The sequence below is a fragment of the Euleptes europaea genome, chromosome 13 (assembly GCF_029931775.1).
Source record: "Euleptes europaea isolate rEulEur1 chromosome 13, rEulEur1.hap1, whole genome shotgun sequence".
Taxonomy (NCBI): Eukaryota; Metazoa; Chordata; class Lepidosauria; order Squamata; family Sphaerodactylidae; genus Euleptes; species Euleptes europaea.
In genome coordinates this window covers 20,589,575-20,602,141 of record NC_079324.1, presented here as the reverse complement: position 1 = coordinate 20,602,141, position 12,567 = coordinate 20,589,575, and the positions used below count along the sequence as shown (strand labels likewise).

General features: G+C 47.9%; 2 protein-coding genes across 2 annotated transcripts in view; one reads left to right on the top strand and one right to left on the bottom strand.

Annotated features, from left to right (window-relative positions):
• The window catches only part of DRP2 (dystrophin related protein 2), a 75,339-nt gene extending 64,208 nt beyond the window's left edge, over nt 1-11,131 (top strand). The window contains exons 14-23 of the mRNA XM_056859743.1: nt 593-759; nt 2,245-2,356; nt 2,982-3,118; nt 4,036-4,101; nt 4,528-4,593; nt 6,071-6,214; nt 6,776-7,004; nt 8,557-8,677; nt 10,099-10,185; nt 10,914-11,131. Of these exons, the coding sequence (XP_056715721.1) occupies nt 593-759; nt 2,245-2,356; nt 2,982-3,118; nt 4,036-4,101; nt 4,528-4,593; nt 6,071-6,214; nt 6,776-7,004; nt 8,557-8,677; nt 10,099-10,185; nt 10,914-10,966 (1,182 nt within the window). The 3' untranslated portion in view covers nt 10,967-11,131. The remainder of the gene's footprint in view (nt 1-592; nt 760-2,244; nt 2,357-2,981; nt 3,119-4,035; nt 4,102-4,527; nt 4,594-6,070; nt 6,215-6,775; nt 7,005-8,556; nt 8,678-10,098; nt 10,186-10,913) is intronic.
• TAF7L (TATA-box binding protein associated factor 7 like) overlaps nt 1-12,567 on the bottom strand; it is a 94,963-nt gene that overhangs the window by 28,326 nt on the left and 54,070 nt on the right. The window lies entirely within an intron of this gene.

Below are 12,567 nucleotides of genomic sequence, written 5' to 3'. Positions count from 1 at the left end.
AGTCTGAGTAGACAATACTGACTTTGATGGACCAAGGGTCTGATTCAGTATAAGGCAGCATCATGTGTTCATGTGTACTAACCAGGGCCGACCCTGCTTAGCTTCCAAGAGCTGATGAGATTGGGCTATACCATGCTGCCTTCCCTCTTACCTTAATGACTAACAATGTTTATTTCAGTCTGAGTTTTTGTGAGCCAGGGCTCACTTCTTCAGATATGTGGAAAAGGAAGTTATTTTGGGATTGCCGTTAGGGGAAAGGGGAGGGGAGGAGGAGTTGAGGTATAAAGAGGTTTGGTGTGAATCCCGTCGTCAATCTTTGAAGTGTAACTCTCTGTCTAAGGAACTGAAATGGAATTAGAATCATTAAATGTCATGGATGATGAGAGAGGTCGGAAGTTCCAGCCTCTTTTGAGGTACTTGACAGAGTTCCTTACGCAGAGAATTACACTTGAATGTTGAAGTCATTTTAATAAAATGAAATAATCTTCAAACAGGGGAAAGTCCGTAGTCAAGGAGGGAAGAGGGGTACAAGATGAACAGCGCCACATCCCATTATTTGAGACAGTGGTTAGCCCCTCCCTTTTTTCTCCAGAGTAATGGAAAACCAGCAATCGAGGTGGCCCAGTTCCTGGAGTGGGCTAACCTTGAGCCGCAGTCCATGGTGTGGCTGGCTGTTCTGCACCGAGTGACCATCGCCGAGCAGGTGAAACACCAGACCAAGTGCTCCGTTTGCCGGCAATGCCCCATCAAAGGCTTCAGGTAGGGAAGGTGCTACGGGGAATAGAGCTGCCTCTGCCTGGAACTGCACCATTCAGACCTTTGGATGGAAGCTGTGCAGGAGTGTAATGCTGGGGTTTTTGCATGGCTGACTCTGAGTGTGATTGCTGGCATAATAGCTCAGGGTATAATACCAACTAAATAGCACTACCGTGTAAAATATAACCCAACAAATGAAATCAACATTGACGGCCAACCTTAAATTATCAACTGTTATGTATTAACATGCAAGCCTGATTAAACATTGTTTAGGCTTACAACTGGAGTACTTCTAGAAAGGTAAAGTGTCAAAGAAACAAAGATGTTTGAAAATGTGTATGTGTAGCAGTAGGGTTCCCCAACGGGGAATGGCGCCCACCAGTACTTCCTTTGGCACCCACCAAGCTTTTCAGAAAGTGGGTGGGGCCATTGTAAGGCAGGGCTTGTTATTGGCTGACTTCATTCAAATGAAAGGGTTTTGCACTGGAAGATTCAGAGAACTGGTTTTCTTAGTGCACGTGGTACTACTCCCCCTTCAGGCTTTCCTTCTTCCCAGGAGGTGTGACGGGGGAGGTATTCCATTTGGCTCCGCCTCCTGTGGAAGCCATTTGGGGTTTGGCACCACCTCTTTTGGAAGCCATTTTTGGGATGGTCTCACCACCCCCTCTCAAAATTCCAAATGTGCCCCCAAGCTGAAAAAAGTTTGAGGACCCCTATGTTACAGTTGCCCTGACCTGGATGGCCCAGGCTAGCCTGATCTCGTCAGATCTCAGAAGCTAAGCAGGGTCAGTCTTGGTTAGTATTTGGAGGGGAGACCACCAAGGAATACCAGGGTTGCTGTGCAGAGGAAGGCACTGGCAAAACCACCTGTTAGTCTCTTGCCATGAAAACCCCAAAAAGGGGTCGCTATAAGTCGGCTTCGACTTGATGGCACTTTACGCACACACATGTTACAGTTACAGCTGCCTATTGCGTGCCTGCTCAATGGCAAACCTAGGTTTTCTGCTTCATAAAGTGCAATACCAGCACTTTTGCTCCAGAAAGCCTTAAGCCTGTCCTGATGGTAGACAGGAAAATGTGAAGGGAGCTGGTAACAGGGATGTAGGGCCAGGGAGAGATTCATACACAGTATACAAACCAGAAATAGAGTACCATGTCCAAAATCAATGAGGTGTGGATGTTTTCTGAATGTCACTTTATACAGTCAGCAGAATCAAGTTGCAGGTGGTGATAGTGTTGCATGTATCGAATGCTTCCCCTTAAAAGAAAAATGAACCTTGCACAGAGAAAACTATCATATCAGGGAAAAGGCTAGTCTAGGATCTTTCTCCATGGCATGATAATTTCCGCTGTGAGGAATGTTTGCTAGCGGAGGGGACCATTCAAATATGCCTTCCCTCTCCTACATCCTGAAGTGGTCCTGCCCCGCAAAATCACTCTATCTTGCTGATGGTGTCAACTGGCCCTGATTATTCTTGGCTGTTCCAGATACCGAAGCCTCAAACAATTCAATGTGGACATCTGTCAGACCTGCTTCTTGACGGGACGAGCCAGTAAAGGCAACAAGCTGCATTATCCCATTATGGAGTACTACACGCCGGTAAGGAGAGCTGGGTATGTAGAGGGGGGCCTGGGAAGAACTGCTCATCAACAGATATTTTGTCCAGCAGCATCTTGAGATGTTTCAAGGGGAAGGCTGTAAGTCTGTTGCATAGGCCTGGGTTTGTGTGTAAAGTGCCATCAAGTCACAAGAGTTCTCAAGGCAAGAGACTAACAGAGATGGTTTGCCATTGCCTTCCTCTTTACAACATTCCTTGGTGGTCTCCCATCCAATTACTAACCAGGACTGACCTTGCTTACCTTCTGAAATCTGATGAGATCTGGCTAGCCTGGGCCCTCCTAGGTGTACAGCAGATTAGTAGCACCACTAAGCCTTTCCTGTTTTTTTAAGTATTAGATGTTAATAGAAGATAGCTCTCTTAAAGGCTGCTAATCACAAAAAAGGAAGAGAGCCTCCATATTCAGGAGTAGCGTATTTCTGAAAAACCAGATGCTGAGGATAAATAACTGGGAGGGAATATCAAAGAGTTCTGTTGCCTTCATTCCTTGCTTGTGGACTTCCCATCTGGCTGGCCCCAGTGGAGAACAGGATGCTGGGATTGAGGGGTCTGGGGCCACTACTCAGCAGGTCTCTTCCTGCGAAACCCTTCTCTGTTTCTCTGCAGACCACATCTAGTGAGAACATGAGGGACTTTGCCACCACTCTGAAGAACAAGTTCCGGACAAAGCAATATTTCAGCAAACATCCCCAGAGAGGCTACCTGCCAGTCCAATCTGTGTTGGAGGCAGACTTCATTGAAACGTGAGTGTGGATCTAGTGAGGGCCATGCTTCCCACACAATAGTCAGGATCTTGGCAATACCTGCCCCTGACCACCTTGAAGTGGCCAAATCTGCTGTGCCTGCCGTGGCTGATGGGGAGGGTTAATCGGGCCATGGGAAGCCAGGAAAAGACATGTATTTTAAAAGCATGCATTCCCCCCCACCTTTAAAACGGGAATACCGCAGAAGACAGCCCAGTTCTGTATAGCAAAACTGAGCGGAGGTTGAATGGTTAAATTCCTTTGCTTCCCCATATGATCCCAAGGCAAATAGAGGCTGCAGGAGCCAGCAGTTTGTGTTGTGTAGTTGATGGAAATGCACATCTGATGGAGACCTTGGTCTTTCCCCCTGACTCTCCAAGCCTGTCCCCTCCAGCATGGTGTAGTGGTTAACAGCGTCGGACTCTAATCTGGAGAACCAGGTTTGATTCCCCATTCCTACACATGAAGCCAGCTGGATGACCTTGGGCTAGTCACAGTTCTCTTAGAGCTCTCTTAGCCTCACCTACCTCACCAGGTGTCCGTTGTGGGGAGAGGAAGGGAAGGATATTGCAAGCTGGTTTGATTCTCCTGAAAAGACAGAGAAAATCAGCATATAAAACCCAAGTCTTCTTCTCCCATTTCCACCCCTTCCCATTTTTTTCTTTTTCTGCTGACAGTAATTGCTTGCGCTACTTCTTGTGTTTCCTTTTGCACGTGCATACCCCTTGCATGGATTGGGCTGCCATCTGCCAGAACCGTGTGCCACACACAGTTCATTGGGGCAGCCAACAGCCCTCTCCCCTTCTCCCCTCAGAGCAGCCGGTCACCCCACAATAGAGGTGATGCCTCTCAAAACCCCTGCTGCACAGCTGTGGAGAATTTAAAACCTCAATGCTTCCTCTACCTCTCGTTTCCAGGCCCGCTTCCTCTCCAATGCTGCCTCATGCTGACACCCACTCTCGGATTGAGCACTTTGCTAGCAGGTACCATCCAGCAGCCCTAAGAAAGGGGCTGGGAAAAGAGGTTGGGTAGAAGGGTCGTGGAAATCTGGGAACAGGGAGATGCACATGCACATTACATTATGTGCTGCTAATGAGTGGCGGACTCTAATCTGGAGAACTGGGTTTGGTTCCCCACTCCTTCATGTGAGCAGGAGACTCTAATCTACAGAACCAGCTTGGATTCCCCACTCCTCCACATGAAGTCTGCTGAGTGACCTTGGGCTAGTCACAGTCCTCTCTGAACTCTTTCAGCCCCACTCACCTAACACGGTGTCTGTTGTGAGGAGGGGAAGGGAAGGTGATTGTAATCCGCTCTGAGACTCCTTTGCTTGTGCCCATCATTAAGAAGTTCTTCTGCTCTCCTCGTTGGTCTCCCCCTGTTAATTGGTCTTGTTCTGTTTCCTGCAGGCTTGCCGAAATGGAAAGCCAGAATTCCTCTTTTTACAATGACAGCCTTTCTCCAGATGACAGCTTGTAAGTTCCTGCTTCCCTTTTCACCATTTCTGTAGAAATCTAGATACCTAGTTGAATTGAGGGAAGGGGGATAGGAAGGCCATTGCAAGTAAACAGAGGCTCAGCTAAGTTGAGAGATGTAAGTGCTGACCTCGTGGCCATTTAGAGGATCCCAGGGCACCCCCATCTCCTCTGTCCCCCTCTCCTTCCTGTGGGTTGAGAGGAGTCCCATGCGCACATTGCCTGCTTTCACTATTTTCCTTTAGATGGAGGAAATAAGTACAAACAGGGCATAAACACACTCCACCATAAGGCTCATTTCTTCCAGTAATAAAAACTGGAGGATTTTTACAGGGCTTGTTGGGTGCGTGCATTGGAGGAAGGAGTGAGCAGTGTGGAGACAAAGATGTACATAGATTCGCGTCACCCACATTTTTAATATGTACACTTGAGTGGTCTCTCAGGTGGGGAAGAAAGTGTGGGAAGGTGGGGAAGAAAGGCCTTTTCTTGCTGTCTCATGGAATGAGAGGTAGGACAGCCAACTGCTAGGCTGCTGCTGTCCAGGAAACTAGCACCTACACTGTGCACATACATACCTTGCAAAGTCTGCCATAGGTATGCATGCACAGTATCTTAAGGAAACATGGATCGAAGGGCTGGAATTTGGCATCACATGCAGCAGCAGAACATGGCAGAATCTTAGCAGACCAGTTGCTTGAAGGTGACTGGCAGGGCCGATGGGGCACAGCCATAGTTCAGTTTCAGAGCTCATGATTTGTGTACAGAAAGTCAATCCCTGGTATAACCAATTAAAAGGATCCCATTTAGCATGAGTGGGGAAGACTCCTGGCTTATAACATTGCTGGGCCGCTGCCAGTCGATGTAGAGAGTACTGGGCAAGGCAACTTCCTATTTTCTCACTGCAGGGGACAATAAACAGTGGTAAAATACATGGTTTATATATATGCAGAAGATCTTATGCTCAGTTTATGACATCTTATCTGAAAGGTCACGTGAACACATGAAATGAAGCTGCCTTATACTGACTCAAACCATTGCTCCATCAAGGCCAGTATTGTCTACTCCGACTGGCAGCGGCTGTCCAGGGTCTCAGATAGAGGTCTTTCACATCATTTACTGGCTGGCCCTTTAACTGGAGATGCCGGAGATTGAACCTGCATGCCTAGCAGACGCTGTACCACTGAGCCATAGCCCCTCCCATTGGGCAGCAGCTTCAGAAAGGTCTTGGCCTGTAGCCACACAGAGCAGGCCGAGCAAACAGTAGTGGCCAACACGGGCCAGTGGTCTTAACCCTAAAGCAACTTTCTGTGCTTAACATGGAGCCCTGCTTCTGAGATGCTCTAGTTTCCCCTGCTGCTGCCGCCTCCTTCTCCGATGAGGGCCTCCAGCTGTCCCCCTTAGAGCAGGAGAAACAGGCCTCCCTCCCACAGCACCTCCCGCTGCTGCCTCAGCCTCACCACTGCTCTGCCTGCAACAGGGATGAAGACCAGTACCTTCTACGCCATTCCAGCCCCATCACGGACAGAGAACCCGTCTGCAGCCAGCAGCCCCAAGACAGCTCCGACACAGACGATAAAGGCGAGCTGGAGAGAATCCTGGCCCATCTGGAGGATGAAAACAGGTGAGGGGGAATAGCCGACGCAAGGAAGGAGCGGTTAAGAAACACAAGAGTCTCTTTTTGTCATCTTCAAGGGTGGGATGAGCAGAAGTTCCCAACAGAGCTTGAGAATATTGTCGAAGGCTTTCACGGTCAGAGTTCATCGGTTCTTGTAGGCTATCCGGGCTGTGTGACCGTGGTCTTGGTATTTTCGTTCCTAACATTTCACCAGCAGCTGTGGCAGGCATCTTCAGAGGAGTAACACTGAAAGACAGTGTGTCCTTCAGTGTTACTCCTCTGAAGATGCCTGCCACAGCTGCTGGCGAAACGTCAGGAAAGAAAATACCAAGACCCGGATATCACAGAGCCCGGATAGCCTACAAGAACCGAAGAGCTTGAGAACTTAGCCTAGATGGGGAGCAGCTGGGGAGGCCACAGGAAGCTTGCATTTTGGGATATCTGCTGCAGAGCCCCGTGAATGGGCGTCTCCTCTTCGAGCACAGACCTTTGAGTGGCGGGGTGTTTGTGAACTACCGGACGCTGGCCACATTGTCAGCTTTGCCTTCAGCTGCCTTTCTTCTGCAGGGTTCTCCAGGGAGAACTGAAGCGTCTGAAATGGCAGCACGAGGAGGCGGCAGAGTCAGCAGAAGGAGCACCGGAATCGGCCCAGGACCCCCACAATGAAGAGCTGCTGGCAGAGGCCCGGATCCTGCGGCAGCACAAAAGCCGCCTGGAAACCCGCATGCAGATCCTGGAAGACCACAACAAGCAGCTGGAGTCTCAGTTGCAGCGCCTGAGGGAGCTGCTTCTGCAGGTATCTCCTGTGGGCTGTGTCACCTGCCCTCTTGGGCCATGGCGGAAAGCTCAGCCTGCCTTCACTACCTCAACCAGTTGCCATGGTGATTCTCTCCAATTATCTCCAGATCTCGACTTGCTGCTTACTCACGCAAAGATCTGAGCTGTAGACAAACACTGCAAACCAATGTTGGTTCATGCTGAGAAAGTGTTGGTTTTTTCCCCAGATTTCTGCACTCCCTCCTTCATCCCTTTATTAGGGTTGCCGGCTCCAGGTTGAGAAATTCCTGGAGATTTTGGGAGTGGAGCCTGGGGAGGGTGGAGTTTGAGGAGGGGAGGGACTTTAGCAGGATATAATGTCATTAGGGTTGCCATCCTTCAAAGGGTGGCTGGAGATCTCCCACTATTACAGCTTATCTCCAGGCGACAGAGACCAGTTCACCTGGAGAAAACGGCTGCTTTGGAAGGTGGACTCTAAGGCATTATTGTTGTGCCTAAAACGTTACCCCAGGTAGATCTGATCAAGGATAACGCACTGGAGATCAGGAATTATTTTTACAGCTTATGCTATTTAATGGTACCAGTTTAACAGTACAAGCTGGGTTCAGGTTTCTCCAGCCGAGACCAAGAGAATCACACTGCAGAAAGAATCACACTGTAGTTCAGCATTCATCAACCTTTATACACTTCAACAATTGTCTTCAATAAGGATACATTTCTATTTTTCCCATGGTGTTATTCTTAACAAGCAGTTCTGCAATAAGCAAGTTCTTTTGCTGGGACGCGAAGGACCCTTTAACGAGATAACAACTAGCGAAGCAGAGGAAGCCGACAGAGTTCGGGATGTTGCAGCTTGAGGAATGTTAGTGTATGTGCATGCTTTACGAATTCTCACAGTACAAAATCCTCATGGCTGTTACGAGGACTTTGTATCAGATTTGTGATGGAAGTTTGGTGCTTCACAGATGCATGCAGGCCCAGTTCTCATTGTGGCAGACAGTGAGAGCAGGCCTTCCTTCCTGCTCCATTTTCATGTTCTGAAACCGCCCTGGGAAGCCACGGCTTTCTGTTGGAAGCTTACATAAATCACGTGGCTACATGTAATTTTTCCAATTGGACAAACAGCAGTTCCCCGGGGCCATTTCAGGCCATGAAAGCATCACACTGCATAGGTGGAAGCACTTTCTACATGCATGACAGGCAAACAGATGGGGTGGCCCATCTTCCAGGTAGGGCCTGGAGATCTCCCAGCATTACAACTTGGCTTCAGACTCTTGAGATCAGTTCCCCTGGAGAAAATGGCTGCTTGGAGGGGTGGGCCACTGTGTGAACAGACTGCTGGACTTGATGGACCTTGGTCTGATCCAGCATGGCCTTTCTTCTGTTCTTCTGTTCTAACGGGGAAAGTCAGGCATCACAAAGGATTATCTAACCATTTAACCATACCAACCCTGACACTGTAGGTGGCAGGTGTGGAAGATGGGCTGGGGTAGTTGTGTCACTGGAGGGAAATCCAGAGGAACGCAAACTGAGAAGCTGAGGAGGAGCATCCTTCGTGTTTCTGTCCTCAGACACCAGCAGATTCCAAAGGAGATGGTTCTGCCGCCTCATCCTTGGCGTCTTCTCCCTACCCATCAGAGGAGACTCAGCCCACTGAAAAAGACCCCGGCACTCCAAACACAGAAACGGCAGGTGAGGCTCTGTAGGGCTGGGAAACTGTTGGGAATTTGACGGCGAGTTTTGTCAGGACAACACAACTAGTTAAATGTATTTATGTGTTTACATAGGGCGAAAACCCATGGTCGCTTTATCCTCCTTTAATCCCTGTTTTAGCCAGGATCGAACACACATTAGGCGAAACGCATGCGTTCGAGCCAGTCTGAATCCTGGCTGAAACAGGGATTACAGGAGGAAAAAGCGACCATGCGTTTTCACCCATAGTCACAGGGAACAGTGCTGGCCACTTAGCCAGTGTTATTTGGTCAGTTGGTCACGGGACATTCTGCTGCATTCCAAGAAGCAGCCGTTAAACTGCCGTTTAAGTACTTGAGAGAGACTGGCTATGTATAAGCCCATCTTCCTCAAGTTATGAGCGACATGACAGTTGTCATTTTGCATCCCGTGTTTACCCTCCCTATAATAAGTAAACATATGTTCAGTTAAAAGAAAGCTACATGTTCAGAGTTCTTTTTGTGTGTGTGTGAACCATAATCCACAAGATCACGATCTTTTCGCATTTAAACTCAACAGAAACGTCCCCTGGTTACCATCCTGGGAGCTGCTGGGGTCCTTCTTGAACTTCTTTCTTTTTTTGCTGAGCTGCTGAAGGGATTTTCACTGTACTGAACAGATGGATTTGATGGGCTCTTGGCACGGGGTTCCACTGGTTCACAGCACCTATCTTCTTCCACCTCCCAATTGCATCTACCTTTCCACTCCCCAGTTGAGGCTAGTCTGGAGGGTGTGAATTTTGAAAGCCCATCCCTGCAGCTTGAGGTCAAGCCAGATGAGATGGTGGGAGATGAGTTCCCAATCTGTTTTTATAAATGCAGTTGTCAGGTACATAGCAACCCGGTTCTGACCGGGACAGTCAGGAGGGGACATTTTAAGCCTTTTCCCTGTGCCTGAAACAGTGCTGGGGAGCTCATTCCACTGGGGAAGCTGGTTGGTGGAGATGCAGATAACCCTTGTCTTTCCTGCCTAAGGAAAAATCAGATACCTTAAGCCGTGGCTTCATTTCTGTACATTGAGGCTCTAAGGCTCTGCCTTCCCTGAAAAACTCTCATTCTCCGACAAGGCCTCTAGTCTTTACAGCCAGACTTCAGGAAACTGGTTGTGGTTATTCTCTGGAAAAGGGGGGAAGCCTTTTGCATATCTTCGGAGATACTAAATTGTTTTTTATTGTACCACCTATTTGAGAACAGAACTTTAGCAGAGAAAATCGGAGGTTGAGCAGAGAAAATCTGAGGACTTCTCAGCCCCTCTTAATGGAATAGCCTTCAACCAACAGAGGGTTTTGCCCTTCGAGGCTGCCAGGTTTCAACCCTGTCACGTGGCGTTAGCGCAACCAGGTCATATGAACGTTGTTTTCTCCTCGTTTTTCTTTCTCTCAGATGAGGTAGAAGTGAGTACTCAGGACGTCAGCCTGTGTTTGGAGGATATCATGGAGAAGCTGCGGAACGCTTTCCCCAGCTCTGGAGGTACCGTGCATGAAACCCTCTAAGCTTATGCCCTTGGTTGGACTGCCAGTCCTCTCTGAGAGGAGGGGTAAGGCTTTGCAGGGAGAAGGGAGAAGCAAGTCATGCACTTAGCGTGTTTCCCGTCTTGCTTCTCTCTCTCATGCGCACACAAACACACACTCACGCTCACTCGCCACGGTGTTTTCCACATGAGGTTAGGCCACGTGTAATTTCCCCGTTGTAGATACCAATACAGTGCAGCATCAAAGGGAGGGGTGGCGGTTCCTTATGGCAAGTCTCTTCATAGTTTCCCTTCCCTGGTCCCCTGACAAAGGCAATTCCCACTCCCTCAGCACCACCAGCGCTTTTTCATTTTTTTAAAAAAAAAATCAGCAATTGAATGGTCTCTAGCCCCTTTTATTGGGCCTTTCCCTTTCTATCAAATAACCTGTGTGGAAATGGCCTGCAATTAGAGCAAACTGGGAATGTTGGGAGCATATCAAACTTTGTTCCTCTTGACATGAATTAGGGGAAATGAAGTGAAATCATACATCTTCTTCCGCTGTCCCAACCTGTCCAAGTATGATAGTCATAGGTTCACCCAAGGAACTCTGGGTAATGAAATACTGACTTTGTTGTGGCCCCTCTGCTGCCTAGACCCCTCGGATTCCTTGGCCGAAAGCTACAAGATGGCTAAAATGCCTTCATTCGACATGGCCAAGTGTGACAGCCCCTTTTTCTTCTGACAGGGCAAAGACCACACCCTCTGGCCTTCTTGAAGAAGTCTTTCAAGTTCTCCTAGAGGCTTTTTAAGCTCAGAAAACTGGCAGCAGCTGGTATTAGCCATTGTGTTAAAACTTGCTCCTTGCCTGGCTGTTTACAAAATCGGTGTCTGGCAGTCCAAACCTCTAACCTGATGTTAACTGCTTTGTCAGTGTAGCGGTATTAATCCACCAGGTGTAAATGCAAGCCTTCTGTTAGGCCTCAAAGGCACGATAGGCCCAATTTTTCCTGTGTATTGTCAGGGAACAGAAATTACTATCAGGAAAAATGCTAAGGACAGAAGATGAGAATTGTTTTTTGTGTTTGAGCACATTATGTTTCAGAAACACTTACTCTGGGATACATTAGGTTTAACACCAGGATATTGCCTCCTGAGTCGAGCTACAGTTTCCCTGTGGTAGAGGACATCATGGGTGCATACAGATGTAACATTATTTGAGCAAAAGAACCACAGTGGGAGCACATCTTCATGTGTTCAAATGTGTGTATATGACTGGCTGTGTGCCCTATTAATACATGACTGACTGTGTTCCTATGTAACATTTTCTCTCCAGGGTTGAGTTCAGGAAAAAAGAATTCTGTGACTTTGCTGCCTAAGTTAGCTGCGCACAGCGCTGATCGGCCGGTGCTTGTAGTGTCATGAATCCCACACTGCATCATCACTAGAGATGTTTTGTGAATCCTCTCTTGATTACTGATTAATTTCTGTGCTTTTTATTCATTTGAGGGTAGGCTTAGTTTCTGTGTTGTGAGCATTCGTGTTAAAATACACAATTTGCGTTGTTTCCGGGATATACCAAACCTTCAAACAAACAATGTTGGGAAAACTCTTTTTATTGTCATCTTTGCATGGGATTGTAAAATAGGTAGGCGTGAACAAATTCGGGGGGGAAACATAACCAAAGATTCTGACAAAGTCTGTCTTGTGAACATCAGCAAATAAGTCAACATGTACACAAGCTGATTAACACGTGTATGTATAACATTTGCTATGGCACAGTGTCTGAGCTTTTGTGTGAGCTACTAATGTTAATGCTAAAAAATTCAGATGAGTGCACAGCTGGGCAGTAATTGTGCAAGTTACTAGCATAATGATTGCACAGAGTGGATAACACCCATTGCTTATATTACCTCAAAAACCATCTACATCTTCACCAGAAAGTCCATTCCTGCTCTGAATTGAATCTGGGGAAGATTTTAATTTAAGACACCACGGCTAATTTCACTGTATGTGATCCTCTTCTGTTCTCCCTTTCAGGTCCTACCTCGCTAATCTAACACCTTCTACAAGCAACGAGAGGCTTTGTTTAACTGGTTCCTTAACAACCACTTCTCTCCTCTGACCTCCGTCCTTTCCCCTGTGGTAGGCTTCACTCGGATCCTTAAGGGCACACCTTTGACAGGAGATCACTGGAATCCTCACAGGCTATGGCTCTCAGGAGAGAACTCCTTGGTCACTCCAGAGGGCTTCTTTGAAGGGAAGACCAGAAATGCTCCAAGTTCCCTCAAGAGGACGGAGGCCTTAGAGCCAGGAACTGTGAAAGGAGAAAGCAAAGAGCGCACCAAGGGGCCTTTCTGCACAACCACAAACTGACAGGAATAGCATTTCTCTCCCTCCGG